Below are 27,696 nucleotides of genomic sequence, written 5' to 3' on the forward strand. Positions count from 1 at the left end.
TGCCTCTAAGACCGGCCTGTCCTAAAGGCTCCTTATATGTATGATGGCAGGCTCACCTTGGGGGGCTTCAGGCTCTTCCCTCGATGCCTCTTGGAGCGCAGCAGGCGTTCTCTTTCCTGCAGAGAAGCACACCCACCCGTCAGCACCTGCAACCAGGCCCCGACGCCACCACACCACACAGTTAAGACCCAGAGATTCACCTCTACTGTGTGGGCTAGGTCACGTTCTAGGCACCCCACTGAGAGTCTGGTGACAAGACACTCACTCGGGCCCTTGTCTGGGTACAGATCTCCCAAGGAAACATCCACCCTGATGGGCCATGCCATCGTGGGCAAGCCTGGATTATTCTTTGGGTCAAGAGGCTGCAAAGCCTAAGAGGCGTGGCCTCGGAGTAGTTCTTCTAGCCTCGGCAGGGTCCACAGCAGTTTGAGGGGCCTGTGACCTAGCTCGGACAGAGCCAGGGTGGAATCTCCTACAACCCAGGTGACCACTTTATTTTCTCCAGTTGTTTCTTCCTTGCTGTGCACATGGGGATAGGAGCTGTCCTGCAGCATTGCTTAGTGGGTATCCTCTGCAGAAAGGGCTCCTGTGGGGTAGGAGTGGCAGAGCTGGCAGTGGCACTGTACCCAGATGGATACAGGGCCTCTCGCTCTCAGCACGGCCTTTTCCCTCCAGCAGGACAAAGCTTGACTCAGCCTGAGCCTGGGCATCCACCCATCATACCCTGGCAGGCTGGTCACGATGGTCCCTAGCGCTGCTCTGGCTTGTCACTTTTCTTTTCACTCACTGTCTCTTTAGCAAATGTGTCTCGTCATCCCTAGCTATATTATGTTATCTGGATAATGAAGCCAAGATGGATAGCTATACGGTTAGTGGAAGGAAGGAAGAAAGGAAGTGTGGGGGAGACAGGGGAGGGAGGGGAAGACAGAAAAAGGACATAAAATCCTTCTAGGATATGGTCATGGCTTCCTAGCCTTCACAATCCTATGGATGGAACCTTCATATACACACAGGTCTTGTGAGTAAGCAGAGCCCACTCTGCGTCTGAGCTCCAACTAAGTCCACTGAGGGCGCCGCCAGGTTCTGTCTTCTGCATAGAACATTCCCCTCTCTACAGCAGGATCACTCCCTTCTCCTTTCCACAGAACCAGCCCTGAAGAGTCAGTCTCAAAGCCCACCCGCAGCCTTAGCTGGTCCTTCAAACTCGGGTCTGATAACAAAGTTCAGATTTGCAGGCTCAAACTCCCGGTATGCAGCAGCTAAGCGCAAAAATAAGTATAAGTTAATAATAACTCAAAGGCCCCACAGAACAGATCCATGCGGCCTCTTCACCACGGCAAGCCAGGAGCCCATTGAAAAGTAGGTTGCCATGGAAACTGCTCCCAGGTAGCACTGATCTCATTTCAGCTGAGCTGAGACTCCTTTCTGGAGCATCACAGGGGGCCCAGTGCCTGAGGCTGGGCTGTCAGGGCCCACTCCCATCCCGATGCTCACTGTTGACTCTGCTTCCTGTGGTGCCATCCTGGCCTAGAGGGACAACATACCAGTGAGAGGTCATCGATGACATGCTGCTGCTCCAGCACCTGCAGCCTCAGGAACTCAATCTCCTGCTCATCCCTGGTCAGACTGAGGTCATTCAGGGATGTGTGTCGCTTTAGTGAGGCCTGAGCAGACAGCTTTTCTTTCTGCAGCAGGAAGGAAAGAGAGTGTTGTGGTGTGCTACCGTGTGAAGGACAGGGTTTCTGTGGGGCTCGGGGCGGGGTTGACAGACAACTGGTTCCAAGATGGGCCTTAGCTGCAGGCTAAGGCCAAGCCAGATGTATGGTAACCGTGCTCACTGGAGAGGGTGGAGTGGCAGGGCGTGGGGCAGAGGATGTCCTAAGAGAGTCTTAAAAGCTAGAAGGCAAGCAGGGGCAGGGGAGACTCCCTACCTCAGGCTGCACACACTCACACCTAGGCCCCACTCTTCTAAGCTGTGAAATGGGCGCTCTAATCAATGAACATGAAGGCATCTTACAACCACCCAGACAACAGACACCAGTCATCCTGATGGAGGAAAACCCGAACCCTGTTCCCATATACAGCCCCAACAGCAGTAACTACTCCTGGAGGAATCTGTAAAGCATGAGACAGTCACAGGCCATCATCCAGTGGATAAGCCTGCCCTGCTGATTCTACAAGGCCAGCTGGGATTGAGCCCACTGCTGAGGTGTCCTGGGGGAGGGGTGGATGGAGATCATGGACCACAGAGTCTGGACAAGGGCGGGAAGCCGTGGATAGGTGCGGGAAGCCGACGGGGTCCGTGCTGGGCCTCACCATCTCCACGTTCTCCCTCGTAAGGCTCTTGAGTTTCTCCTCCATCCTCTGGATGCTGTGCAGCAGGTCCTCGTTCTTCTTGTTCATTCGCTTGTTCTTCTCCACCAGCGGCTTCAGCTGCACCTCGGTCTCCCGAGAGCGCTTCAGCTGCAGTGGGTACAGATACAGGTCAGGGGACTGGATGGACCCACGGGTGGCCAAGCTACGCCAGCAGAGCTTCAACACTGTCCCTTCAGGAGTTTAACCCCTGGTGGTCAGTCCAGTCACCTAGTTTTTCCTGGTTACCCTTTGGCAGATGGCAGGGCAACACCCTGCAGACAACAGCCCTGGCCAGAGCCGGGCCACCTCCTGAGCACGAAGGGGGTCCAGTCATACAGCCTGGAGGGACTCACCACAAACTCCAAGCAGACAGTCCCTAAAAAAGTGAGGTGTCCTTCTAGGCTGTCATTTATTCAGCCTTTGGGAACCACTCTTACGCCGCTCTTGGCCCTTTGATCTTCACCCCCGTTCCCAACATCTTTGAGGTAGGAAAGCTTTGTGGTCAGATCCACCTTCTAAAAAAGCCCATGGGCCCATGGTGAGGGCCAGACCAGTGAGATTGGCGAGGGGTCACAAGGGGCAACAGGGGGATAGAGCAGAGAGCTGCATAGTTAAAAGTGGCTTCTCCTTTTCCTCTTAAGCACAGTAGGTGGAATGGTAGGGTCACTGCCCAGCTGCACAACCATGGTCAAGTTCTCAGCCTGTTCCCTCATCTAGAAAATTGAAGCATTTGCCACATCTGTCAGCATCTGTCTCTGCAAAGCTCTTCCAGTGGGCCACAATTAGAAGCAACTGAAATCTCCTCATATCACCACCATAGAAGTGGCTGCCATGTCATCAAGTCCTCCCCATGAACCTGAACTAGCTCTGACCCTCTCAGCTTTCTCACTGAACCCCCCCTTCCACCCAGGAGGGCCATGGCCACTATGCTGTACACCAGAACATGAGCAAAGAAGTGGCCCTGTGGTCACTGAAGACACAGACACAGAACAAGAAGCAGGAATCCAGCACAGAGGCTGACCCGAGCACCCACTCTCAAGTTCTGTGAATGTTAAACTCTCTGATGTCGTGTGTCAGGTACCAAAGGCACCACGTGACCCGTGAGCCACCTGTGGAGATGTACCCCTGCTCCCACTCCAGGAATGACGGCAACAGACTCTCAAAAGCAAAGACAGGCACAAGGCTTCTCGGCATTATTTACAGTAGTAAAGAAGCCGGAAATGGCCTGAATGGCCAGCAGGCAGGAAGCTATGGCACTGCCGCACCACAAAGTCCAAGCCAGCAAAGCCTACGCCCCATCACCAGGGATGCAGGCCGCACTGATGGGTCTAAGCCAGGAGGGCGCATGGCAGAGCATTAACACACAGGGGGTGAGGAGACAGAAAGAAAGAGCTCACTCTGCAAAGGCAGAATCAAACCACCAGCCCGTGGGGTGTGGATGTGTTGATTAAAGTGAAATGTGTAGACGCCCAGATCAGGAGTCAAAGCAGTGGGCAGACCTGACTGCCTCCTCATTTCCACTTGAAAGTTGTTCAGGAAGCGCATGTGTTTTCCTGCCCTCCTTGGTAAAGTACCATGTGGTCATGAGTGTTTATTCAGCTTATGAATATGTAAGCAAGAAGTAGAAATGGCATGGGTGGACAGCCCAAATCTGATCATTTGGTTGTCGCCATCGGAGGTATGCCTCCAAGCACACTCGGAAGAAATTAATTTTCTTTCTACTAAACCTGTGGAGATACATTTTCCTTCACAATCCAGGCCAGAATGAACACCAAGATCATGAGGCTTTTGCCGAAAGGTTTGTGCATTAACATGAAAACTAGCTTAGCTGGGGTCAGGGAGATGGCTCAGCAGGTAATGGTGCCAAACCCAAACCCATCCCCGAACCCACACAGTGAAAAAGGTAAGCCAGCTCCCACAGTTGTCCCCTGACCTCTACAAGTGGCACACACAAGAAAAAAGATATAATGAAAGAAAGAGATGGGGGTTAAAAATAAAAGAGGTTTAGCTGTTTCTATTGTAGAAGTAAGCATATTCATGCACATACTAGTTTTACTGAAGATTTATTTTAAACTATAAGTCTGCGTTCATTCCACACCACACACAAACAGAGAGAGAGAGACAGAGATCTAAGACAGAGTCTCACGTAGCTCAGGCTGGCCTCGCGACTTGATATGAGCTGAAGGACAGCCTTGAACTTGTGATCCTTCTACCCGCCCCCTTGCGTGTTGGGATTAAAGGCTGGAATTACACGTGGTTTACGGAGCACTGGGGATAGAACCCTTACATCACCCCGGGATTCCTGCATGACAGGCAAATGTTCTAGCAACTAAGCCACCAGCATGCATGTTCATCACTTTTAAAAAAATAGAAATGTATCAATTTTTATGCCAAGTAAATAAAGAATAAAAGTAGAATTATCCATAACCACGCCACCTAAAAGAACAGCTTTCCAGATCCGAAACCACACAGCCTGCCCTGTAAACCACTTTCCTCCTGCAGTCTACAGGCAAGGAGTCCCCTGTTGGTGACATCTGCTCCTCAGGGCTGTGCTGCGTCAACCTGGAAAGTCCCCACAGTTCCTGCGCAACGTGGGAGGCTTTAGTGTTGATTGCCTGTGTTTGGTGTTGCTTTCTGTTGCTAATATTACAAAACGCTGTGGTGAGCACCCTATCCAGCGCCCTCTCACTGACTTCCCCAACTGTTTTCTAAGGATGGATCCCTAAATAGACAACAAACAGAGCAATTTCTTCAGTGAGTGTGACACACCACAAGCACACACACATACACAGAGGAAGGAGGGACCAGGAGGCCCTCAGAGGAGGCCCTCAGCATGCACTCTCTGCCCCTTGGCCCAGCCCTTTCCTCGCGTCCACAGACGCCATGTGTCTTGCGCGGTTACCAGTTCATTCCGCTCATCTGCCAGCAGGGTGTTTCTGTCTTCCAGCTTCCGAATCACTGAATTCAGTTCAGCAATTTTTAGTTGAAATCGCCTCACATCTCGCTCATCCATATGTTGATCCTAAAAATAAAAAAACTTTGAAGAAGCTCAAATGATTCCGTGGAGGCTCTGCAGACCCAACGATGACACAATGGGGACAGACCTGTCTAGAGGACTGGGTGCTGAACAAGGTGGCAGACAGACAGACACTCCTGCTACATCCTCCAGGGACACTTCACCTTAACCCGCCTGAGACCTCAAACACCTCAGTGGGGTTCCAACACCAGCCCAGGGAAGCTGAAGCTCCCACACACGTGCAACCCACCTACCCTGCGGGTCTTATAAAGACCTGCCACAAGTCAGTGTGGTTTCTAGTACATGCTAGTACATTCCTCCACAGAAGGCTGTCACGCTCGACATTCAAACATTAGCACCTAATGCAGCATTCAGCATAGAGCATTCATGACATCTGAAGAGGCAGAGGGGAAGGAAGGAAAGGAGGAAAGGAGGGAGGGAGGGAAGAAGGGAGGGAAGAAGGGAGGAAAAAGGAAGGAAGGAAGGAAGGAAGGAAGGAAGGAAGGAAGGAAGGAAGGAAGGAAGGAAGGAAGGCTGGCTTCAGCCTCCTTTTGCCAAAGGACAGGTGGCTGCCCCCACACACTCTTGCCCTGGCATGTGTTGCTAGCCACTAGGAAAACCCTGATTGCCTTTGAGCCTCTGATTTTGCCATTCTCTGGCCTGCCCAGGGTCCTCCTCCTGGCAGAGTCCCCGCTGTGTACCCTGCTCTGAGATGTCCGTATCTCTAACTCCAGCCCCAGCAGGCTCAGAGAGTTCTTCACCATTATCTTCTCAGGGCTGAGTGCTGGGCCTGGCACACGCTGAATATTAGTAAAGGAGGGAAGGACCCAGGGAGGAACAGGAGAGGGGAGGGGAGTGTGAGAGAATAAGAAAGGTCAAAGAAGGGCTGGCAAGCTGAGCAAGGCAGTAGCAAGCAGAGGAAGGATGCGGTAGGTGGTCTTCTCTACGGCTAGCAGAAGATACTATCCCTCACCTGCCCACCCATGAGCTCTGCCATGTCACCAATGCCAGGAGGGAGCTCCCGCTTCGGGCTACTGTGGTGGCGCTCAGCCTCCTTGACCTGGACCAGCTGCTCATCCAGAGCCTCCTTCTGAAGTAGCAGCCTCTGGGTCTGCCCGGCCTGAACGCCAAGCTCCTTCTCCAGGGCCAGGATCACTCGCTCCTTCCCTTTGATCTCGTCCATCTGGAAGAGGAAAAAAAGGGGGGGGGCCTTAACATGCTGACTCAGGACCAAGGTGGCCTCATCCAGACATTGGATGGATGCTGGGTCCACTGAATCGAGAATGTTCTGGACGTGGAGCAGCAAGAGTCTGCAGCCCAGAACCTAATTTCACAAACACCGAAGACACAGCTCTAGGTCTGAGCATCTACAGAGTTATGGGCAACTTCCCGCTGCAACTCAGCCCTCCTCAGTCATCTCTCCACAATAGAAAACACATGATATCCCAAGACACCCCCAATCCATCAGCTCCCTATGGGCCCCAGGCAGGCTAGCCCATCCTGCTTCGTCTCGTCACAGAGCAGCTTCTGGAGGTGACTGCTCCTGCCTCCCACTCATTCGCCAATTCCTTCCTGGATGGCTGGATCCTACAAGCAACTGATGCAGATATGCATGTCCCCAATCCTAACTTCCCTCGGAATCCCCGAGTCACAGAACTACAAGCCACCTAAACGCTGCTTGGGCTCCAGTGAATCCCCTTTGCAGGTGTGGGGAGCCCCCTATTTGGGCACAGAGGGACACTTATATCCTTGCCTACTCCAGCCCAGTCAAAGCCAGTCTTCCCTGGGCAGCATATCAAACAGGGAGCGGAGCTTAGCATGCCTGGCCAGACAGATCAGGGAGCCACACGGACAGAGGTTTGCAGAGGAAAACCCAGGCCATCCTTCAACTTACTCATATGACGTCAACCACCAAGGAAGTGTCCCTGTGAGGACAAGGTCCTAACTAGAGTGTCACCCAGAATCTTCATCTTCTCTGAGACCTCTGGATATGTTTTTCTTTACAAAGAGAACGGTTGCGTAGTCAGGGACCAAAGAACCAGAAGCAATCCCGGGAGCTGGGAAAGGTGGAAAGAACCCTCCTCCAGAGCCTTCAAAGACACTTGGTCCTGGTAACACCTTGAGTTTGGTGTTCTAGCGTCAAATAGTGAACATGAAGGGACTCTAGATTCTCCCCCAGGGCAGAGTTCCCTGAGGCTCCAGGTCCGACCAGCCCAGGGAGACTCTGCCTCCTCCTTTCTGCTTCCTAGCTAGCCTGGACTTGCCCAGACCTCCTGCCCTTCACACTCTACGACAGGTGGATTCCTGGGGCTTGGTGCCATGGGTCACCCTCTGTGGCCCCTCTTGAAGACAGGTTTTGAGGCCTAACCCCACTCAAGGCTGGTGCAACAGTACAGTAAACAGACTCCATTTTACATTTTTGAGTTTCTGGGGTTTTTTTGTTTGTTTGTTTTTGTTCTTCGAGACAGGGTTTCTCTGTAGCTTTGAAGCCTGTTCTGCAACTAGCTCTTGTAGACCAGGCTGACCTCGAACTCACAGAGATCCATCTGCCTCTGCCTCCCTATTAAAGGCATGTGCCACCACCACCCGCCTTTTTCTGTCTATTTTTTTTGTTTTGTTTTTGTTTTTGAAACAATTACTATGGTCGCATAAAAACACAGAATCCAAAGCATCTTTGTGTACCCAAAATCTGGAAGGCAGCAGTAAACCATGATACCATAGCATCTTTGAGGGAGACAAAGGGAAAGAGAGAAAGACTCAGTGCCCTAGGAGCCATTCCTGGGACTCCAGAACCTAGAGCCACCATGCCTGGAGCTCTCTTGCCTTCTGATATTCTTGCTATAAGCAAGGGTTTTTTTTTTTTTGAGGGAGGAGGGGGAGCTGTTGAGAAGGTCTTTCTACGCAGCAACCCTGTCTGTCCTGGATCTTTCTATGTAGACCAGGCTGGCCTCAAACGGGTCCCTGTAAGTTGTCATACATGCCACTGCTCTGACCCAGGAGGCAGAGATGGCCAGAGCAGGCACAAAGAGAAAGAGCATCCTGCCAGGTGTCTAAACATGCCCTTGCTGGTGATGAGCAGGAGCCCCACAGTGGAGACTCACCATAGCCATCCGGGGTACCATTGTGCACTGCCTCACACAGAGCCCGGGGTCTCATGATGAACAAAACTGGCCCAGCACCTGGTGGCCCTCTCACTGGGGCCACAGGTAGGTGTACTAGTGTCAGCTGGTGATGCTCCCTGCTGCTGCTGGCTGCTGCTTTTTGCCTCCTGAGACCTTCCAGGTCCTCAGCTAAAGGAAGGGGGCATCGAGTAGAATGGTGACTCCCACATCTTTGCTAGGTTGACTAGCCCAATCCGGCAGCACTCAGCACCCTTCGAGTTTCTGCCTGGAGACCAAATGCCACTGTGTTACATTTCTCACAGCCATCCTGACCCCATAGTGGCAGTGATGCCAACTAAGGGCAAAGAGGGGTCACATAGATAAGGAAAGCCTAGGCTCCAGGCTTTACTGGTTCCCACAGTACAAAAAGCTACTCTGGTTTTTCTAATAAAAGAACTGGTCAATGTCTACACCTGCTTAACTAACTTACTGCTGGTCTCCCGTCGCTGCAAACCACCAACCAAAAGTCTAAATGCTTGTGTTTGTGGGTGGGGGGATACCTGGACACCACCTTTGGGCTTTGTGGGGTGAGGAAATGACTTTCCTTGACAATCTTTGATGTGACTCAGTTCCACAGAGCCAAGGCACGAAGTCAGGGTGTAAAGGCTTTGCCTTTATTGTCTCCTCCTCTTCCTGGGCCAGCAGAAGACAGGCCTTGGGCGACTACCTAGTCTGCAGCTCAGGGTTTCTGTCCAATAGGGAACTGCAGTCTGGACAGGAGCAGGAAGCAAAGAGTCATCCTGGCCTTTACCGAACCACATACTCTCCAGCCTAGCTTTGCTGATGAGGAAGGCATCCTGTTACCTCCTCCTCTGCTAACACTTTTGATTGATTCTCGATTGGTTCAGAGCCAGCAGAAGACAGCAGAGCATTATCGCTGCTTCTCAAAAATCCTGCCGCATGTCCATTTCCTTTCCTGACCACTTAACCTCTCGTTGCGTGCCGAATGCGGGAGTCCACAAAGCTTCAGGTACTGTGCTCAGTCTGCACGGGGCTGTGCAGCTATACAGAGAGTGACGGCCCTCAAAAGAGCCCTTGAATGGTGCAGTTCTATACAGCCAGCTTCTATTTGATCCCAGCCACCCCAAAACATGCCAAGTGAGGACACAGCTCCGATATGTACAAACACTCTACCGGCCAGGACTGCCTCGGCTGTCTGTGAGTGATGCACCCTCCTGGGACAACAAGAAAACATTACCAAAGGTCCATGGAGATCCTTTAGGCCCTTCTTCACAGCCCCACCCTGCCGGCAGCCTCCACTCTTCCTCCAGTGCCACCATCCTCTTTGCCCTTCTCCCCTCCCTCTGGGTAGAGATATGCCTTCATCCTCATCCTCAGGTTGGCTTTTTTCTCCCGGCACATGTCTGAGTCCACCCAAGTTCTTGTACACATCAGAAGTGCTCTCTTCCACACTTCTGTGTAATATTCCTTTAACTGACTGTGCTATTATTCACATTCGTATTAACTGCCTATTTGCGTAGCGTTTTTTCTTTGTCCTTCAGGGAAAGCAGGCCTTCACGTTTAATGTGTGACCTTCCTGTAGGAGCTTCTCCTTTTAAGGGGGTTGGTAGCTCTATGCCCACTGGGATTAACTACTGATGCGATCTGTTTACTCCTGCCTCCCTCTTCTACTCGTCCCACCTGAATGTCTATGGCACATCCTTCCTTTCTTCCTCGAGCATAAACAAATCCTCAGATGCTTCAATGAGCTTTCAGCTGAGCCCTTTTTGTTTGTTGTTGTTTGCTCTGGATCCTCTCAGAGCGGCACACCTCAGGGGAGATGTGAGGGCTTTACAGGGGTGTGAATTCATTAATGGCCCAGGTCTTACCCATCCCCGGGCCACACATCTGCTTCCCGGCATTGTGCAGGCTTCAGTGTTTTATCTGAGCAATCAGTTGAGGTTTAAACTAAGGACCACGGATAACCTTTAAGCGTGTCTTCCCTAGTCATTCTTCCCTTTTTGCCCCAGCAGCATTGTTGCCACCTTAGTTCCCATTCCTTGGAAAACATGTTTATCTCATTGCCCCCTTTTCACAGAGTGCCACGGCTGGGTCCGGGGGCTCCACACTGACAGGATTACTTGGCTTGCTTTGCCTCACAACACTCCCATGTAGAAGACACAGGCTCCCATGTGTGAGACACGGAGCTTCTGATGATTTCCTGGGATTACTGGACTTTCTACCCGAGTCACCCAGCAGCTGGATATGACATATATAAATATGTCACAGCAGAGACACCCCATATAGACACCCCACTGTCTGGGTGCTGTTTATTGAAATGCCATCCACCTCCTACTACACCTGTTCCTTAGTCATGTGATGACGTATTTACAGGGCTGTTCGAGCCCCTTCTGTTCTTTTGATCTGCCTTTACCTGCAGCCTCACTGTTTCAATTGCTGTAACTTGGTCAGGAAGGGGCTCTGGGTAAGCTTGAGCAAGGCTCTGGCAGGCCCTGCCCTTCCCTCCCACCCTCTGCCTTACTCTAAAGCTAGCTACCAAGGTCTATTTCCTTATTTGGCTCCTGAGGCTGATTAACAAAGTTCAGCTATCAAAGTATTGAAGTCCAGCAATCAAACGCCCCCTTTGGCTCACTTGATTAACATGCCTAATTAAAATTAAACACCTCATCCCAAAAAAGGGTTTCTCCCTCTATCTACCTTTATAAACTGCCCTTCGCCCACGGGCCACATCTGTCTCCTCTATATTCAGAGCAGTCCTCAGGGGCAAATAAATATCCCTGCCCCCTTTCCTTGTTCCCTTCTCTTTCTCAGTCCTCTGTCTCCTGTCTTCGTCTCTTATCTCCTGCTCTTTGTCCCTCCAGGCCAAATAAATCTCTGTGCTGAGGACTTGGTCACTTTTCTTTCATGCAGTAAATCATGTGACAACCTGGAAACTTTTAATTCTTCAAGGTTGTAACTCCAAAAACTGTAACTTGTGGGAAAGAATGCTTGTCTAGAATGCATGAAGCTTCAACCCTCACACACACACACACACACGTGCACACACGCACACGTGCACACATGCACAGACCCATGCACACCTACCACTCCAGATCCTTCAAATGCTTGCCGGATCTGTGCTGCACAGTCCTACCCTTCAAACAGAAACGCCATCTTTACACTGTCCAGCGTGTACTCAGGAAAGTTCAGCCCAGCTGGGTTTGACTACTGACTTCCCCACACGGGAGGGGCAGGGCCAGTCACCAATACTCCCCCGACTATCCAGTCCCTCCTCCCAGTTGCATGCATGAAATTCTGCCCTAAAAGAACTGGGTTTTAGGACTTCAGGGAGGTTTGGGCGTGTTAATTAAGAGGGGCTCCATCTGCGCAGGTGTGGGAAGCCAGCATCCACGCTGAGTGCAAAGCCTCCTGTGCACTGCTAACCATTACCCACTCTTGACACACCCCACACTCATTGGTTTCTCCAGATGAATTCTGGGGAATAAAACTGTCATTTCGGAGCTTATGAGGACAGGGTAAGAAAATGCTTACCCTGTCTTCACTGTCATTGTTATCGCCTCCCTCCCCCTCAACTCAGCCCCCTCACTCTACCCTACTGACCCCCCCCCCCACACACCTCATAGGAAAATTCTTACAATAGCCTATGAAAAAGTTAACTTGGATTCTGGGAAGCTTGCATTCAATTTCATCAACATTCTCATCAATGAAAACTATTTACTTAGCTCTCTAACTCTTCTTAGCAAGACTTTGTAGCCGGGTAGAACGCCTATACAACTTGCCTTACAATTGTTCCTGGAGCCTTCTTCCTGCTATTTAAGTGTTTCTCTTTCCAGCTGTCAGCCGCTAGTGTATAAAAACAAAGGGTATTTTGTATCTACTTAGTATCAGAGCTTGGACAAATGTGCTGGCTAGTTCTGAGAAGCCTTGAGACTAAAGACCTTGTAGGAGAGGCTGAAGCCATCACGTGCCTCCCTTTTGCCGTTCTGTGCCATCCACTGTTTGAGGGCATGGCTGTGAAGGTGCCATCGTGGGAGCAGGGACTGGGTGCTCGCCGGACACAGAATCTGGTGCTACCTTGGCTTTCTAGTTTCCAGACCCACAATTACCCAGCCTGTGCTATGAAACAGACAAGGAACAGATCCCAGACTCCTGCAGCAGCATTACAGAATTCACATGTAACCAATCAGGTTCCTCTTCTTCCAACCGTTAGAACTTAGTTCTTCCGCGGTCCTCTGTGCACTCTCCACCTGACTAGTGCAAAGCTGAACAGAAGAGGTGGTAACAGTCCCTTTGTTTGGGTCATGAACTTGAGTGGGAAACCTTAGCTGGTTCATCATTATGACAAACATTGTTAGCAGATTTCCAAAAGAACAGTTTGTCAAATTAGAGCAATTCCACTTTGATTCAGATATTCTAAGAGTGAGTCCGGAAGATGGATTTTAAAATGTTTGGAATGCACCGATGAAAATGGCCACATGGGGTTTAATCCTTTACTTCATTGCCAGATTAAAGCCTGTGGTGGCCCCTATGAGTGGATCTCTGAGTCTGAGGCCAGCTTGGTCTACTTAGCAAGCTCCAGGCCTACATCCAAAGCTTTACAATGAGACCCTGTCTCAAAACATCAAAAATAAATAAAGCATACTCTCTGACTTTAAATTGGTAAATACTAAACTGATCTTTACATTTCCATAATTAACTCAACCTGGTCCATGATTTCTTAGCCTTCCAATATAGCCCTGGTCTTTCTTCGTTAATACTCAATTAGTATTCTTATAGCTGTGTTCTTAAAAGATAAGAGTCCCCCAATTCTCCACATGTCTCCACATGTCCAAGGACTTTGGGTATTTTCTACTCCTCTATTTTCCTGGATGCCTTTGGTACTGTGAGGGTTAATCTCTGTCAATTTAACCAGATTAAAAGCAGCTAGGAATCACACCTCTGGGTGTGTCTGTGAGGATGTTTCCAGAGGTTTAATTGAGGTAGGACGCCCCATGCCATGCAGGGGGTTCCGGACTGAGTAAACAGAAGTCAGCTGGGCACCAGTATCCATCCATCTCTCCTTGTTTCCAGGGAATACACTGAGCAGCTCAGTGTGAGCAGCTGCCTCCACTGCCTACCCCAGGCCTTCCCCACCAGGATGGGCTGTAGCTGCATCCTCAAACTGTGAGGCATAAATGAGCTCTTCCTTCCTTGAGCAGCTTTCCTGGAACTAACTCTGTAAACCAGGCTGGCCCCGAACTCACAGATATCGGCCTGTCTCTGCCTCCTGAGTGTTGGGATTAAAGGCGTGTGGCCACCACCGCTGGGCCCTTGAGGGACATTTTATCACGTATTTGATTTTAGCACTGAGGCAAGTCGCTGATGCAACCAGGATTCAGTTCCTTTCCTCCTTAAATATTTGAAATCTGAAAGCCTTTCCTGTTGGGGCACCAGGTCCAGGCTCTTCTGCATGTGAAAGTACCATGAGCTAGTGGCCGCCAGTTCCTCTAAATACATCTCATCTGTGGGTCCACACAAGCCAGAGTGTCTTCAATGTCAGGCCTTCACTGTCCTCAGTTCACCCCCGAGTGACTTATAGTTAGCCATGTTTCCCTTCATCCATATTGTCGGTACTGAATCAATTTATCAATTTTAATTAATTTCTGAACTTCTTGATTTCTTTATTGGTTTTTGTCTTCAGTAATTCTTATTCTTTATAGTTTTCCTTGCTCTACTTTCTGGGAGGTTAAATTAATATTATTATTATCGTCATCATCACTATCATAGTGTGCTTTATGACATATGTATTTGAGTATGGGAATGAATGTGCCATGGCATGTGTGTAGGGTCAGAAGACAACTTATAGGAGTCAGTTTTCTCCTCCCACCAAGGGTTCCTGGGATCTAACTGGGATCATCGAGCTTGCACAGCCAGCACGTTACCCAATACATTTGTCTGTCTGTCTGTCTGTCCTCCTTCCTGATAAAGCAGCTCGGATGGCTGATTTCTGGCATTTCTTTCATCTGCAGTGTGTTTTGCCCTGTGGGTTGATGTGGTACCAGCAGTCCACACATTGTGAAGTACAGCAGACTTTTGATGAGGGTTATATGATGTATGTCCTTCCCGAAGAGGACCCCTGTAGGCTGCCAGCAAGTCCCACCACTAGCTCAGAGAGATTTTTGGCCAACTCTAACTACAGGGCTGTCTCTTCCTCCTCTTAGTCTTCAAAATATTTCCTTTTACACACTTTAGGCTTTCCTGAACAAACCTTTACTACTAAGTACTGCCCTTGTTTAGGACCAGTGTGACCTCCTGACTGAGAGCCTTTATGTCTACAGCAGCAGGCTGGCTACACTCAAGGTCACTGCCAGCATGGCGTCTCCCTGCCCTTTCACGTTCCACCTAACACAGCCCTCAGCTTTCACGGTGGCTCTTCTAAACATCACCACTTCATGCAGTCTGAGAATCTCAGCTAGCTGGGGAGGCTGCCCAGGGTCTTGATGGACACCAGGCTGTTCATCACAGTCCCATACATGTACAGAGCACTGTCTCCTGTGTCTTCTAGGACTGTGGGAGATGCCCCTATGCCTTGTGGGCCCCCAGTGGCCTTCCACATCCTTCAGGGCTCAGGAGAATATTACCAGTCTACGGCCATACTACCCTGGAGGGCCTGATTTCATCTAATCTCAGAAGCTAGTCAGGGTTAGGTCTGGTTAGTACTTGGGTGAAAGAACAGTATTAGCAGAGTTAGCTAACCCAGTTTGCAGACTGCTCCTTCCTGCAACCATTGAGATGACTCAAAGCTCCACTCATCTTTTAACCTCTAGTGGGGTCAATGCCTAGGGAACATAGACTAGAGCTGGTGGTACCGCTATTAGCTCAGTGAAGTCTCCTTCCTTCAGAAATGCGAGTCATCTTCACTTAACAGCCTTCACCCCAACCACCCCATTTTTAAAAATTACAATTCTCTGCAATTTACAATTCCCTGTTGCAGGTCTGGGTCTTACCCAGATGTAGCGTCCACTCCCAGTTCGGGTGAATGAAAAAGAGCTGCACCTTCAGCCGTGCCTCTACAGCCACCGAGGTCCTCTCTTACAGCCCCCCCATCCTCCATCCGCAAGCCCCACTACAAGAGACAAGGAAAACTGCTCCTGACAGTTTGCAGATCTGCCCAGAACCATGCCGCAGGAGAGACCTGCCATGCTAAGCCTACAAGCAACGCGGGGAGAGCCAGGACTTTGTGAATACCCCAGTACCTCCAACCGTGCCTGGAGCAAATAAACCGCCAGGTGCCTGAGAGAAAGTGCTGTGGCGAGAGACGCCACGTACCAGTCTGCGGATGTCACGTTCGCACTCCCGCTTGATGCGGTGCACCTCATCCTGGTGTGCCTGGTAGGCAGCGCGCAGGTCAGCGGCCTTGGCCTTGTCGGCTTGCATGCAGTTGCTAAGTGCCTCCTCCGCCTGTTTGCGAGCCGCCTTCAGCTCCAGGATCTCCTGTTGCAGCCGCTGGCGCTCGCCATCAAAGGTCCTGCGCGCCTCCTCGCGCGCCTCGGCCAGCAGTGCGGTCTTGACTTTGTCTGCGGCGCCATCGCGCAGCACGTTCAGCGTGGCCTGCAGCCGCTGCAGCTCGCCTTCCTTGATCTTGGCTGTCCGAGCTGCCTCCTGCTCGTGCTGCCGGATGAGCGCCTCACGCAGCGCCTGCAGCTCCTTCGTTTTTTCCTCGTGAAGTTTGGCCTTGAGCTCCGAGATGTAGGCTGTGTGGCGCCGCTGCTCCTGCTCGCGCTCCAGTTTGGCCTCCTGCAGACGCTCCCGCAGCTTGCCCACCTGCCACCAGAGCAGGAACAGGGGTTAAGGGCAGACCTGCACTTTTTCAGTCTCCGCCTTCTAACTCCCCCTGTAGGCCACACCCACTGTCCTCTAACTCCCCGTTCTTTACCCCAACTTCATCCAGATCTTCCTTCCCAGTTGTTTTATGATTTTCCCTGAAAAGCCAAACCTTGAAGACCTTTCAGTGCTGAACTGTATCAGAAAGAACAAGAAACTAGAGACAGCTGGAACAGAAACTGTCTCTCACCAAAACCAGGAAGATTCCAAACAGTAGAGTGTTTCTAGAATCAGAGCCCAGAGCCACCCAAAGGGGCAGGGTGGAGCCCTAACATAAGGGCTGGGTTACTGCCATCCAGCTAAGGATCCACACTTAGGAAGGTGGGCTCACCTTAAGCCATTCTAAAGAGATGGGTGGGATAATTATTTTTTTTAATGAAATTCCTTCCCAGAATTCCCACTCCTAGCACAGAAGCTCATAGTTGGCAACTCCATAGAGACGCCGCCGGTGTGCCCACTGTCCTGTAATGTTTTGGGCTTCCCTCCCCACCATGTGACTATCGGTCAGCTTGTGTCTGACCTCCTCACCAGCAAGGTTTTTTCCCTTCTCTCCTCCTCTGGCAGCAGACGAAGTTTACAGCTCACCTGACGAGGGGATTTTCTTTTACAAACAATCCGGTACCTCCATTTGTCCGTTCTTAAATTCTTTTATTAATGAGACTAAGAAACCCCCATAGTGGGACCCTCTGTGTATACATCTGTGTGTCTGTATCTTGTGTGTGCATCTGTGTGTGTCTGTGGGTGTATCTTGTGTGTGCATCTATATGTGTCTTATTTGTGTGTACCTTGTGTGTGCATGTGTGTATCTTGTGTGTGCATGCATGTGTGTGTATCTTGTGTGTGCATCTGTGTGTGTGCATGTGTGTATCTGTGTGTGTATGTATGTGTATTTTGTGTGTGCATCTGTGTGTCTGTATGTGTGTGAGTGTATCTTGTGTGTGCATCTGTGTGTGTGTTTGTGTGCATATCTTGTGTGTACATCTATGTGTGTCTCTGTGTGTGTGTACGTGTGTGTATCTTGTGTGTGCATCTATGTGTGTATGCATGTGTGTGTTAATTATAAAGGTTGAGACATTCAGGGAAGCTGGTCCCAGGACCTGTGCTCAGCCTGAGCATGCTGGGTGGGTCTGGTCTGCAAACCTTTTACATGACCTGTAATAAAATGCACCTATGAAGTGATTTCTTAAGTGAGTCAAATAGCCCAGGTTACACACTGCACAGCAGCCCTTACACTACCTGTGGGATTCTGTAACAGTGGGTGCCAAAGCACTGAGACAAACTGCCTCGGTCATCCAGACTTCTGAAGAGAACAGCAATGTCTTCCCCAGACCCACAAGATTTATAGCCAAATAGGGGGAATTAAATGAGTCTTATGACATCATCTCAGTACTGGCACATCCGTCCATTAACAGCCAGGAAAGATGCAAATGACAATCCTGAGGCAGATGTAGGAGACCAGTATCTCCTGACATCACACGCAACCACGGAAACAACAGCGGATGCCAGTCATGGCTGGTCACCTCCCCCAGGGCTGGAACTGGAGTTATCACGGTGAATTTACTGCCGGATGTCAAGACTCAAACAGTTCACAGATGACTAAATGCAAGGAACACGGCCGCTGAGCCAGGACTGCTGTCCCAGCCATGTCTGCCTCAGACAACTGTGGGGTGTCAGGCCTCACAGACTGGGTTTCGAGTCATCTTGGGGATGGTGAGGAACACATCTAGACATGATCGCAATGGCACTTCCAGAGAAAACTAAACGAGGGGAGAAAGGCAGCCCTGAACGAGGGTGGCGCCATCCCGTAGGCTATGGGCCAGGATGGAACAAAGGGAGACAGGAGAATGCCGCCTGAGCATCACGTTTTTTTTTTTCTGCTTCCTGGCTGCCATGTCTGGCCGCCACTCTGCTCAGCTACACCTTCCCCGCCTTAATGTACAAAACCCTCTTAAAGTCAGAAGAGTCAAGTAAGATGTTTCTCTCTTCAGTGGTGCCTGTCCAGTGTTGACATAACTGTTAAAAAGATACACCTAAAATTGACACAAGAAGTAGAGTCATTGCTAAGACTAAACCTGAGTACACAGTTCTCAGGGCTGGGACTGGTCTGGGGGAGGAATGTGGACGAGTTTGTAAAGGTCTAGAGGGCCGCAAGCAGAGCTCAGTGGTGGTTCTGGGGGGAGGTCGGGACAGAGCCGGGCAGTAAAGACTGACTGCTGGGAACTTCGGATGGGAAGAATGGTTTTGAGCCCTGGACTACAGGTCATTCAAGATACCATCTGGAAATTTCTGGTTTTCTATGGAAATATGGAGAAAGAATCAGAGGAAAATGTGAAAAGCAATTGTTTGGGCGGAAAAGGAGACAGCTGAACTTTATAGACAGGAGGGTATGGTGGTTAGAGATGGCTGCTATCATTAACAAGGAACCAAGCACTTAGTACCGTGTATAGAAGAAGTTGGCCACTAAGAGACTACAGTACCCATGGCTCCAGGTTTGCTCCAACTAGAAGCCGACCTTGGCACTGTCCACTAACATCGGTATTACAGGCATGTAGAATACAAGAGTTATAGTGTCATGGTAGGTGTCCACCTAGATTTTTAAGGGAAGTCTGAGGAGTCAGGCAATATGAAGTAAGATGAGAGTCCCTTTAAGAAACCGCTATGCCAGCAATGCGTGACACTTGAGGGTAAAGCCTAAGCCACAGTACATATATCAGGATGTTGGAGACGCCAGGAATGGGGAGCAGCTTCTGAAGAAAGCTGCAGACAAGGGAAGCCAGCCCAGGACGCAGCTCACAGGAGCTACAGATGACAAGGCCATGGGGGTAGGGCTGCCCAAGGTCGTCAGAGCTCACACCAGGACACCACGGGTTAGTCACGGAGCTACAAGATTTCGTGTTTGCGCCTCAGAGGTTCAGTCTGTTATGCTTTGTTCCCACAGCTCCTTTCATGGCCCCGGTCCATTATATTTTGGCAACATGTAAGTTTGTTTTATTTTTACAAGGTTTCATAGCTAAGAGATTGCCTTGCGTCTCAGCAGAGACTTTGAACTTTAAACAGTGTTGGAAGTGTTATGATTCTGGGGACTTGTGGACATAGACTGAATGTATTTTACATTCTGAGATGGCCATGAATAGCGTTTTGGGGTCCAGGGTGGAATGTTAGGGTTTAAGGAGAGCTGACAAAGGGTAGGCTTAACCATCAATGGGACTGGGTTTAGACTCATCCTGTCAGGTGTCAGACCAGGTGGGGAAGACCCACCCAGCAGCTGGGGCCACCATCACATGGGCTGGGGGCCTAGATGGAATGAGAGGGAAAAGGAGAACTTCAGTTAGGCTCTGGCAAGCCTCCTATTTCAGCTTCCCTGACGTGAACTATGTATTCTCTGCCACACCTCCCCTGCCATGATGGGCGGGTCCTCTGAAAAGGTGGGTCAGAATAAACCTGTCCTTCTCTCCCCGCCCCCAGGCCGGTTCAGCCAGTATCTTTGTTTTCCCAGCAGAGAAGAGGAACTCACGTAACACAGGGGGCTTCAGCTCTGGGACTTTGTGAGCTTCAGAGAACCTGGCTCACCCCACAGCTGGAGGAGGGGCCTTCCCTCAGGCAAGAAAGCTTGTTACTGCTGCAGTGAAAAGCCTGTAACCGGACCTTGCTAGACCTGGAAGCAGTGTTGTGATTGGTAGAAATTATTAATACCACATTTGCATGTCACTCTCAGCCACACCCTCTCCAGGGCACGAGCAGGCTGTAACCTTCACTTTTTGACCCAGCAGGACACACCCTCCTGTGCTGCCCCCTGGTGTTTGAAGAGGTTATCCTGAGAAGTCTTGTCTACCTTTGCACTTCCCCGAGGGTAGGGCAGGTGTTGTAGGTGTGGGTGGCAGCAGAGGTGGTGGCAGTGGTACCACCAGAATCAGGAAGCCAGCAGAATCACAGAGAGGAACCGGGCAAAGACTGCGGGGAGCAAAAGCAGGAGACAGCTCAAGGCAGTGGAAGCCCAGAGAAGGAGGAAAGTCAAGACAGCAGAGGTGATAGGCTTCAAGGGTCAAAGGCCAGAGCTGCTGGCAGCGTTCAAGGAACTGTCAAGTCCAAAGATCTAAGGGTCCCGACATCCAATACCTAGGAGCTGTGGCAGCAGCTACTGTAAGAGCCTCGGGTCCTGACACTCAAGGCTGGGGAACAGAGTCCTATTCACATTACCTCAGACTTGGGGGCCTTTTCAGGCCTAGTGTTCTACCCTGCCAGCCGTATGCCCATCTAACCCTATCCCCAGCTGTTACTGGGGTTGTTTGTGTGGGCTGTTGAACATTTGAGGCAGTGTGAGTCTGTTTGCTTCCTCTCCAGTCAGCAAACTGTTTGGGGCCAGCTTGAAGATGGTCAAGAAGCCTTCACAGGCCCAGCATGCCCTGTGCATGCTGAGACCTCTGACGTGCCAAGCACTAGTTCCTGCATGCCTCTACACCACCAGTTGAGGGAAGGGGCTGCCTCTGAGTCACCTCATGGCAAATGCAGGTCACCCAACTCACAACAGGCCGCTGCAGTAGGCGTGCAGGTCCTTCACTGAATGAATGGTGGAATGAACATTTGCTCCACATTCCTTCTTTGCCCTCAAGCCTTTGATGACTCCTCTGCTAGCGTAAGGACACTATTAGCATGGCCTTGCCTGTTAGTATGATGTCATGTTCAATGACTCCTTAATGAACACATTTGGGCTTTCCATGCTAGCCTGGAGGATGCTCTACTGAGTTCCCTGAGATCAGAACTCATCCCAGTGACAGGACAGACAAAAGTCCTATGGAGACTGCAGGGTGAGGCAGGAGGAGACAGCAGCCAGGACATGGCTAGACTGAGAGCCCCACAAGTCCCAGAGCTGAGAGCACCCTGGTGTCAGGAGACTCTCGTGGGTCTGTAATCCACACTGCGGCATCTGCGAGACCAGGCTAATCTGGTGTGGGCACTCAGTAATACCTCCCAGAACAGATGCGCTAACGCTCTAAACACTGGGACGTTAGGATAGCATTAGATTGGTGACAGGACCTATAATGAGATCTGTATGAACTAGGACATTATTCTGGGTCCAAATCCCATTTGTGATGGTTATTGTTAACACCGACCTGGTAGATGTTCGAGTCACATGAAGATGGGCCTCTGGGCATGTCTGGGAGGAATTATCTTAGTTACATTAATCAATATGGGAAGTACATTCTGCAGTAAGGAGTACCCTGGGCAGGGTGTCCAGGACTGCGTAAAAATGGAGAGAGCAAGCTGAACACTGACTCTGACTAACTGCTCTCTGCTTCTGATTGTGAGGGCGCTGTGACCAGCTCCCCAAGGATCCATTGTGCAGCTGAGAGACCTCAGACCCTCCCATGCCACAGCCATAGCCACAGCCACAGCCACAGCAAAGATTATGGCAGTGGGACTCTCCCCTGTAGCTGTTCTATCAGACACTGGGGACAGCCTTGAACTGGAACATCACCTGCAGGCTCAGAACAAGGCCAGGGAGACTTTAAATCCCTCTGCAGTTACTTAAGTCAGTGACATCATCAAGATCAGGAAGCCAGTCTGGCTGAACCAGGAAGAGAGGCCACCAGGTCTGTGACTTAGAAAGCTGGAGCCTCCCCACAGTGCTGGGTTGGCATCGGTACCTTAACTGATTTCCTGAAGTATGTGGTCCCCAGCCAGGCACTATTCCAACAGACTCCAAAGCTCATACATGCCCTACGAGGGTGAGAAAGCTCCTGTGGCAGAGGCAGGCTCTTCATAGAGGGCTTGTCAGGACTCCTACTGTGACACACAACCCCCACCCCCATCTTGCAGGGAAGAGAAGCTGAAATGCAAAGAATCTCGCAGTCCCACCAAGCCTCATAGGCAGCATGGGGTAGAAAACTGCCACCATGCAGTCTGCACAGCTGCCTCCTGTTATCGGGAGGGGCAGCCAAGGCTCCAAAACCCGGTAATACACCCCTTCAGAGCCCCATGCTCACAGCCCAGCCTGAGGCGGCGCCAGAGGCCCTGCCCCACCTTGCTCTTCTCCTGCTGGAACTCTATCTGGATGTTGGTTAGCTTGGCCCGTAGCTCTTCGTTGGCCATCTGCACAGAGTCCGTCTCCGTCTCGGGCTTCTCACCCTTGCTGCGTCCCTTTTTAGACATGATTCCTCTTGGAGCGTGACACTGGGGTCCTGGGGTTCACGCCCACCCACCAGCAAGCACAGCTACCGGCTCTGCTGTGCTAACCAGTCGTGCAGGGCTCCGCTCGTCCTCTGTGCGCACCATCACTTGCGATTCTGTGTGGGGAGAAGAGAGACCGAGTAAGCACACAGGCAGTGTCCCACTAGCCTGGGCACCCATGGCTAAACACTTGCCTCGCCCTCAGAAGGCCTACTGCTCACAAGCCGGGCCTGTCACAGCTCACTGAAGCCACCTCAGAATTACCTGGAAGATGTTATGCATCTTACCATCCTTGTTTATGTTACAACCATGCTATGTCTTACCATCCTTGAGACTTAACCACTCCCACCCTGCTGGGCCCAAAATAAGACACACTCCAGTCAGGGCAAGACCATTACCCACCCCATGGGATGGCCACCTTACTGAAGGTGGGAATGGGGATGATACATTACAGGGAAGGATGCAGGAAAGAAGGGAAGGTAGAGAAGGAAGTTTCTGGTCCAACCATAAGAAACTTGGAGTCCAAAGATAGATAAACAAAATGAAAATAAGAAAATCTCTTAGATCTGTCAGAGAACTGGGGTCACAGGACAAAGCGATGCCCAACAGGCAGCCAGAAGCAGAGGCCAGCTCCTGAGTACTAGTCCCAGGTCCTTCGCACCAGGCCCAGCTCCCAACAAAACGAAATAAGGCATACTGAAGGAAAAGCATCAAAGAGTAGGCCCAGAGTTAGACTTTAAAGAAATTCTGAATTCCATGCAAAGGGCCTCGGAGGAAAAAGTAGACAGCATGTAAGAGCAGATGGCCTGACAGCAAAGATGAAAAATGCAGGAAAGGATAAAGAGATGTCAGAGAGGCTGCGAGCTCACAGATACTAACATAGTATGTTCACACTGAGACGTGATGGGAAACACAAACGGCAAAGGGATCCAGCGCGTCCAAGGAGTCGGGGCAGTTTCTCCAGCACAACACCGAGTTAGCTGGGTCAATAGCTGTGATCAAACACACCAAAAGCAACTGTAGGAGGAAAGGCTTTGTTTCAGCTTGTAGTTCTACATCACGCTCCATTGCTGAAGGAAGTCAGGGCAGGAACTCAAGAAGGGCAAAGACCTGGAGGCAGGAGCTGCCGGAGCTGATGCAGAGACCATGGAGAAACGCACACTTAATGGTTTGCTCCTAGGCTAATCTGGTGGGAACATTGTCTCAAGTGTGGTTTCCTCTTCTCAAAGGACTCTAGCTTGTGTCATGTTGACATAAAAACAGCCAACACAGGGGGAACAGAAGAGAGAGAGGAAGACCTCAGGACTATCTTAAGCCGTGTGTAGTCTTCCACAAACTAGTATCAGACACCAAACTGCAGATTTGCAAACTGAATTTGCACTTGAGTATATCATATGCAAGCTGCAGGTGATCAGAGATGAAGGGGAAAAAATCCTAAAACAAGACTGGGGGAAATATCTTGGCTACAGAGAAACAGGATAAAAATTCAGCAAACATCTCTGAAAAAAAAATGACACAAAGAAGAACGGAGCAAAATAGTGTTTAGAGGGGAAAGTCAACCTGTCATTCAGTCACCTGAAAAATTGCACCTCAGAGATGGAAAACCAGAGAATCAGACACCATGCAGACTTCCCCTTTAAGATGGCTAATAAGAGAAATGCTTCAAAGAGAGGTACAATGACCTGGATGGAAGTCAAAAACTCCGTCTAGCTGGACATGCAGTGCACGCCTTTAACCCCAGCATCGGGAGGCAGAGGCAGGTGGATTGTCAGAGTTTCAGGCCAGTGTGGGCTACGCAGGTGTCCCAAACCAGTCAAGACTACATAGTGAGACCGTCTGCAAAACCAAAAATAGACCTCAGACTAAAGAGGAGAATGAACAAATGAAAAACATAAAATAATTTAAAACTATAATCTACACAAAAAGGAAAGCGCTCTAGAAAAGGATAAGTAAAACACAATAAAAATTTGCACTTTCTATTCTTAACTGATCTGACAATCTGACAGTTTGCTGGAGCTGAAAGAATAGTGTGCTGGGTGCTTGTAGCTCAGGGACAGGCTGCTGGGGGCTGGGGGCCAAGGAGTGGGGGAGGGTGAGCATTCAGAGGAAGCCAGACCCACAACATACTATAGAGCAATGGTTCTCAACCTTCCTAATGACCCAACCCTTTAACACAGTTCCTCATATGGTGATGATCCCCCAAATATAAAATTATTTTTGTTGCTACTTCATAACTGTAATTTTGCTACTGTTACGAATTACAATGTAAATATCTGTGTTTTCAAATAGGTTTAGGAGATCCCCTGTGAAAGGGTCGTTCCCCACAAAGGGGTCATGACCCAAAGGTTGAGAATCTCTGCTACAGACTAAGCAGAACCCATGCCAATACTATAGTATATTGTTCATCTAAACTGGACTTAGACCACTTATAACTGTTTGTTGCAAACTAAGTAGGGCTCCTGGTTTTGAAAAAGGAACAACTTGAGCTCATCTTAAAAGAAAATGGAAATATTAAGCTACAAAAGGCAGAAAGAGAGTAGAAGACAAAATCAGTTACAAAGAAGACTCAACAACAGGGACAATAACTAACTGGGCAGACTCCGGCTAGCTACACCTGCTCTAATTCAACCAGCCAGAGCCCAGCGGCTTCAATAGCAGGCCACTGCCCCATGTTAAGGTCCTGCAACTGCATGTGATGGCCAGGGGAAAACTGACAACAATAATATCTGAATGCAGAAGGCCCCAAAATTAATTCAAAATCAAACAATAATCCCATGGCGTCACTGCAGCCTTGGCTCTGAACACAAGCACTTCGCACTACGAATGCCAGCTGAGGCTGCAGGGAGCACCTGGCTGCATCTCACGGCTGCTGTATTTTCTGCTCGTCTCGAAGCAGAGCGGTTCCAATAAGAAAAACAGAAGCTTTTTAAATATTCCTACCCTCAGTGTTCAGCATGTGAATATCAAATTAGTGTATCTTTGTTGTGTTGTGTTAGAATGTTGGATTTTTAAAAACACTATTTGGGGCCCCCAAGAAGGCCAGGTGGGCAAGGGTGCTTGCTGTGTAGCCTCTGACCTACACACTGAAAGGCAAGAAGAGACTCCTGCAAGTTGCCCTCTGACTTCCACGCATGTGCACACACATATGATAAATAAACATAGCAAAAATGTCTTAATTGCTGTTTGTGTTGCTAGCATATTTCATAAAGAATCATTCAGTGGATTCTGACTCACAATTAAAATAGGATTTACAACAACTTCTGAAATGGCCCTAAGCCTGCTTTTGTTATTCGGTACGGTATGTAATTATGCAAAGTGATATTTGAAGCTTTAGGATTATGAAATTAAAATTTTAGTCAGCTCTGAAATGTATCAGAGGTGTCCTATTCCATCTCTCAGTGTCAAATATTCAGCTGATATTTAATTCCTTGAGTAAAAACAAAAGGCCCATCCTGAAAGTTTGTTTTCATCTTTAATAAATGCCAAAATTATATGAACAGGAAAGAACTGTTTTAATGTAAATTTCTTATGAATTACTATCAGGAAGTGTTTGATTTGGGGGTTTGTTCTATATACCTTTAAACCCGGGGTCCTGTGAAAATTACTCCAGCAAAAAGGGATCACAAGGAGAAAAAGCTTTAGACGCACTCACAAAAACAGAAACTGGTAGAGTGGATCCAAAATAAGACCCAATCATTTGCTGTCTGCAAGACAGCGCTGGATTGTAAAACCCCTGTGCACAAAGCCCGTCAACACAGACACTGTCCGCTGGGGATGCACCTGCATGAAGACAATGCTGGCAGGTCTCCCTCCCACTCACTGCCCCCCCCCAGCTTCACTTGTCCCTCTATCACATGGACAATAACAGTCAGCAAGCTCTCTGCAAGGCTCAAACAACTGATGCTAACCACAACTGTTCCATTCCCATGTAAAAGGAAGCACTCCACATCATACTCTGAAGGAAAAGGGAGGGAGGGAGGGAGGGAGGGAGGGAGGGAGGGAGGGAGGGAGGGGGGGGGAGGAGAGGGAGGGAGGGGGGGGGAGGGAGAGAGAGGGAGGGACGGAGGGACAGAGGGAGGGACGGACGGACGGAGAAATGGAGGGACCGAGGGATGGAGGGAAGGCAGGCAGGCCATAGAGGGATGTGGCCAATGCTGAGCAGAGTTGTTTAGAAGAAGCAAATTACAGGGCTGGTCATGACTCAACCCCTCCTGCATGGGGGACACAAAGTCCATGACTCCCTGAAGCTTTCCGCCTTCCACAGGTTCACTTTCCAGACATGAGGTTGGTGCTCAAGTGGGTGATACACCCTGGGGCAGGGGAGTCTTTGTTGATTTTCTAGCAGGGCAGAGGCTTCTGGGGCCAGGGATGCCAGCCCTCTTGTGCTCTCTTGCCTGCAAAAGGCACTCCTAGGGTATGCCTTGTAAATCCCCAGTTCCCTACACTTCTTAGATTCCTTTGCAGAAGTGGGTTATGTGACCATACTTGGGCCAAAGACGTGTGAGCGATTATGGACTGAGGGATTTAAAGCCTTTGACTATTCTTCTAGGCTAGCAAAACCTTACATTATTTGCTGAGGTGGTGACAGGGCCGCGGGGACATCTGGGCTCCTGAATTCAGGAGGCAGGCCCAGGCAGCCTGCAGCAGAGGACTCTGAATGAACCCGAACTGTCCTTTCGAGCTTCCTTCATTGGCACAGCTCGGCTGCGCCATGCCTGGCAAGTGCTCTCCCTGACCTGCCTGCCTTCTCCTTATCATCTATACCCATCTTCAGAATTCAACTCAGATGTCACTTGCTTAGTGCACACTTACCAATGCCACCCCACCCCTTGCAGGGCGGGAAGCGTCTCCTGTCCACCCACGTTCCTGTTTTCCTTTCCACAGCTCTGACGTGTTCACACTGTTGGTGGAGAGGAGCTGAGGTTTGGGAATGTATTAACCAACTTCCCCTCATTTTAAAAATCAAGTATGCTCCCTGTAAGGAACTCCAGGAAACACAGAAAAGGGGGATGAAAAGAAACTTCTGTGCCCCCTAATGTGTGTGTGTGTGTGTGCGTGCGTGCATGAGAGAGAGAGAGAGAGAGAGAGAGAGAGAGAGAGAGAGAGAGAGAGAGAGAGAGATATGAACATGAGGCATCTTCCTCTATTACTCTCCACCTACTCTGGTAACAC

General features: G+C 50.0%; 1 protein-coding gene across 9 annotated transcripts in view; it reads right to left on the reverse strand.

The window, feature by feature from the left end:
• Positions 1–27,696, reverse strand: part of Jakmip1 (janus kinase and microtubule interacting protein 1) — a 119,778-nt gene that overhangs the window by 38,372 nt on the left and 53,710 nt on the right. For all 9 annotated transcript variants that reach the window (XM_050141082.1, XM_050141083.1, XM_050141084.1 and 6 more), the window contains exons 2-8: positions 22,378–22,640; positions 15,802–16,296; positions 6,345–6,554; positions 5,258–5,377; positions 2,317–2,463; positions 1,545–1,685; positions 57–116 (exon numbers count right to left, since the gene is read on the reverse strand). In XM_050141082.1, coding sequence (XP_049997039.1) covers positions 57–116; positions 1,545–1,685; positions 2,317–2,463; positions 5,258–5,377; positions 6,345–6,554; positions 15,802–16,296; positions 22,378–22,506 — 1,302 coding nt within the window. In that variant the 5' untranslated portion in view covers positions 22,507–22,640. The remainder of the gene's footprint in view (positions 1–56; positions 117–1,544; positions 1,686–2,316; positions 2,464–5,257; positions 5,378–6,344; positions 6,555–15,801; positions 16,297–22,377; positions 22,641–27,696) is intronic.

The sequence above is a fragment of the Alexandromys fortis genome, unplaced genomic scaffold, assembly GCF_014885135.2.
Source record: "Alexandromys fortis isolate MF-2015 unplaced genomic scaffold, M_Fortis_MF-2015_v1.1 scaffold_7, whole genome shotgun sequence".
Classification (NCBI taxonomy): Eukaryota; Metazoa; Chordata; class Mammalia; order Rodentia; family Cricetidae; genus Alexandromys; species Alexandromys fortis.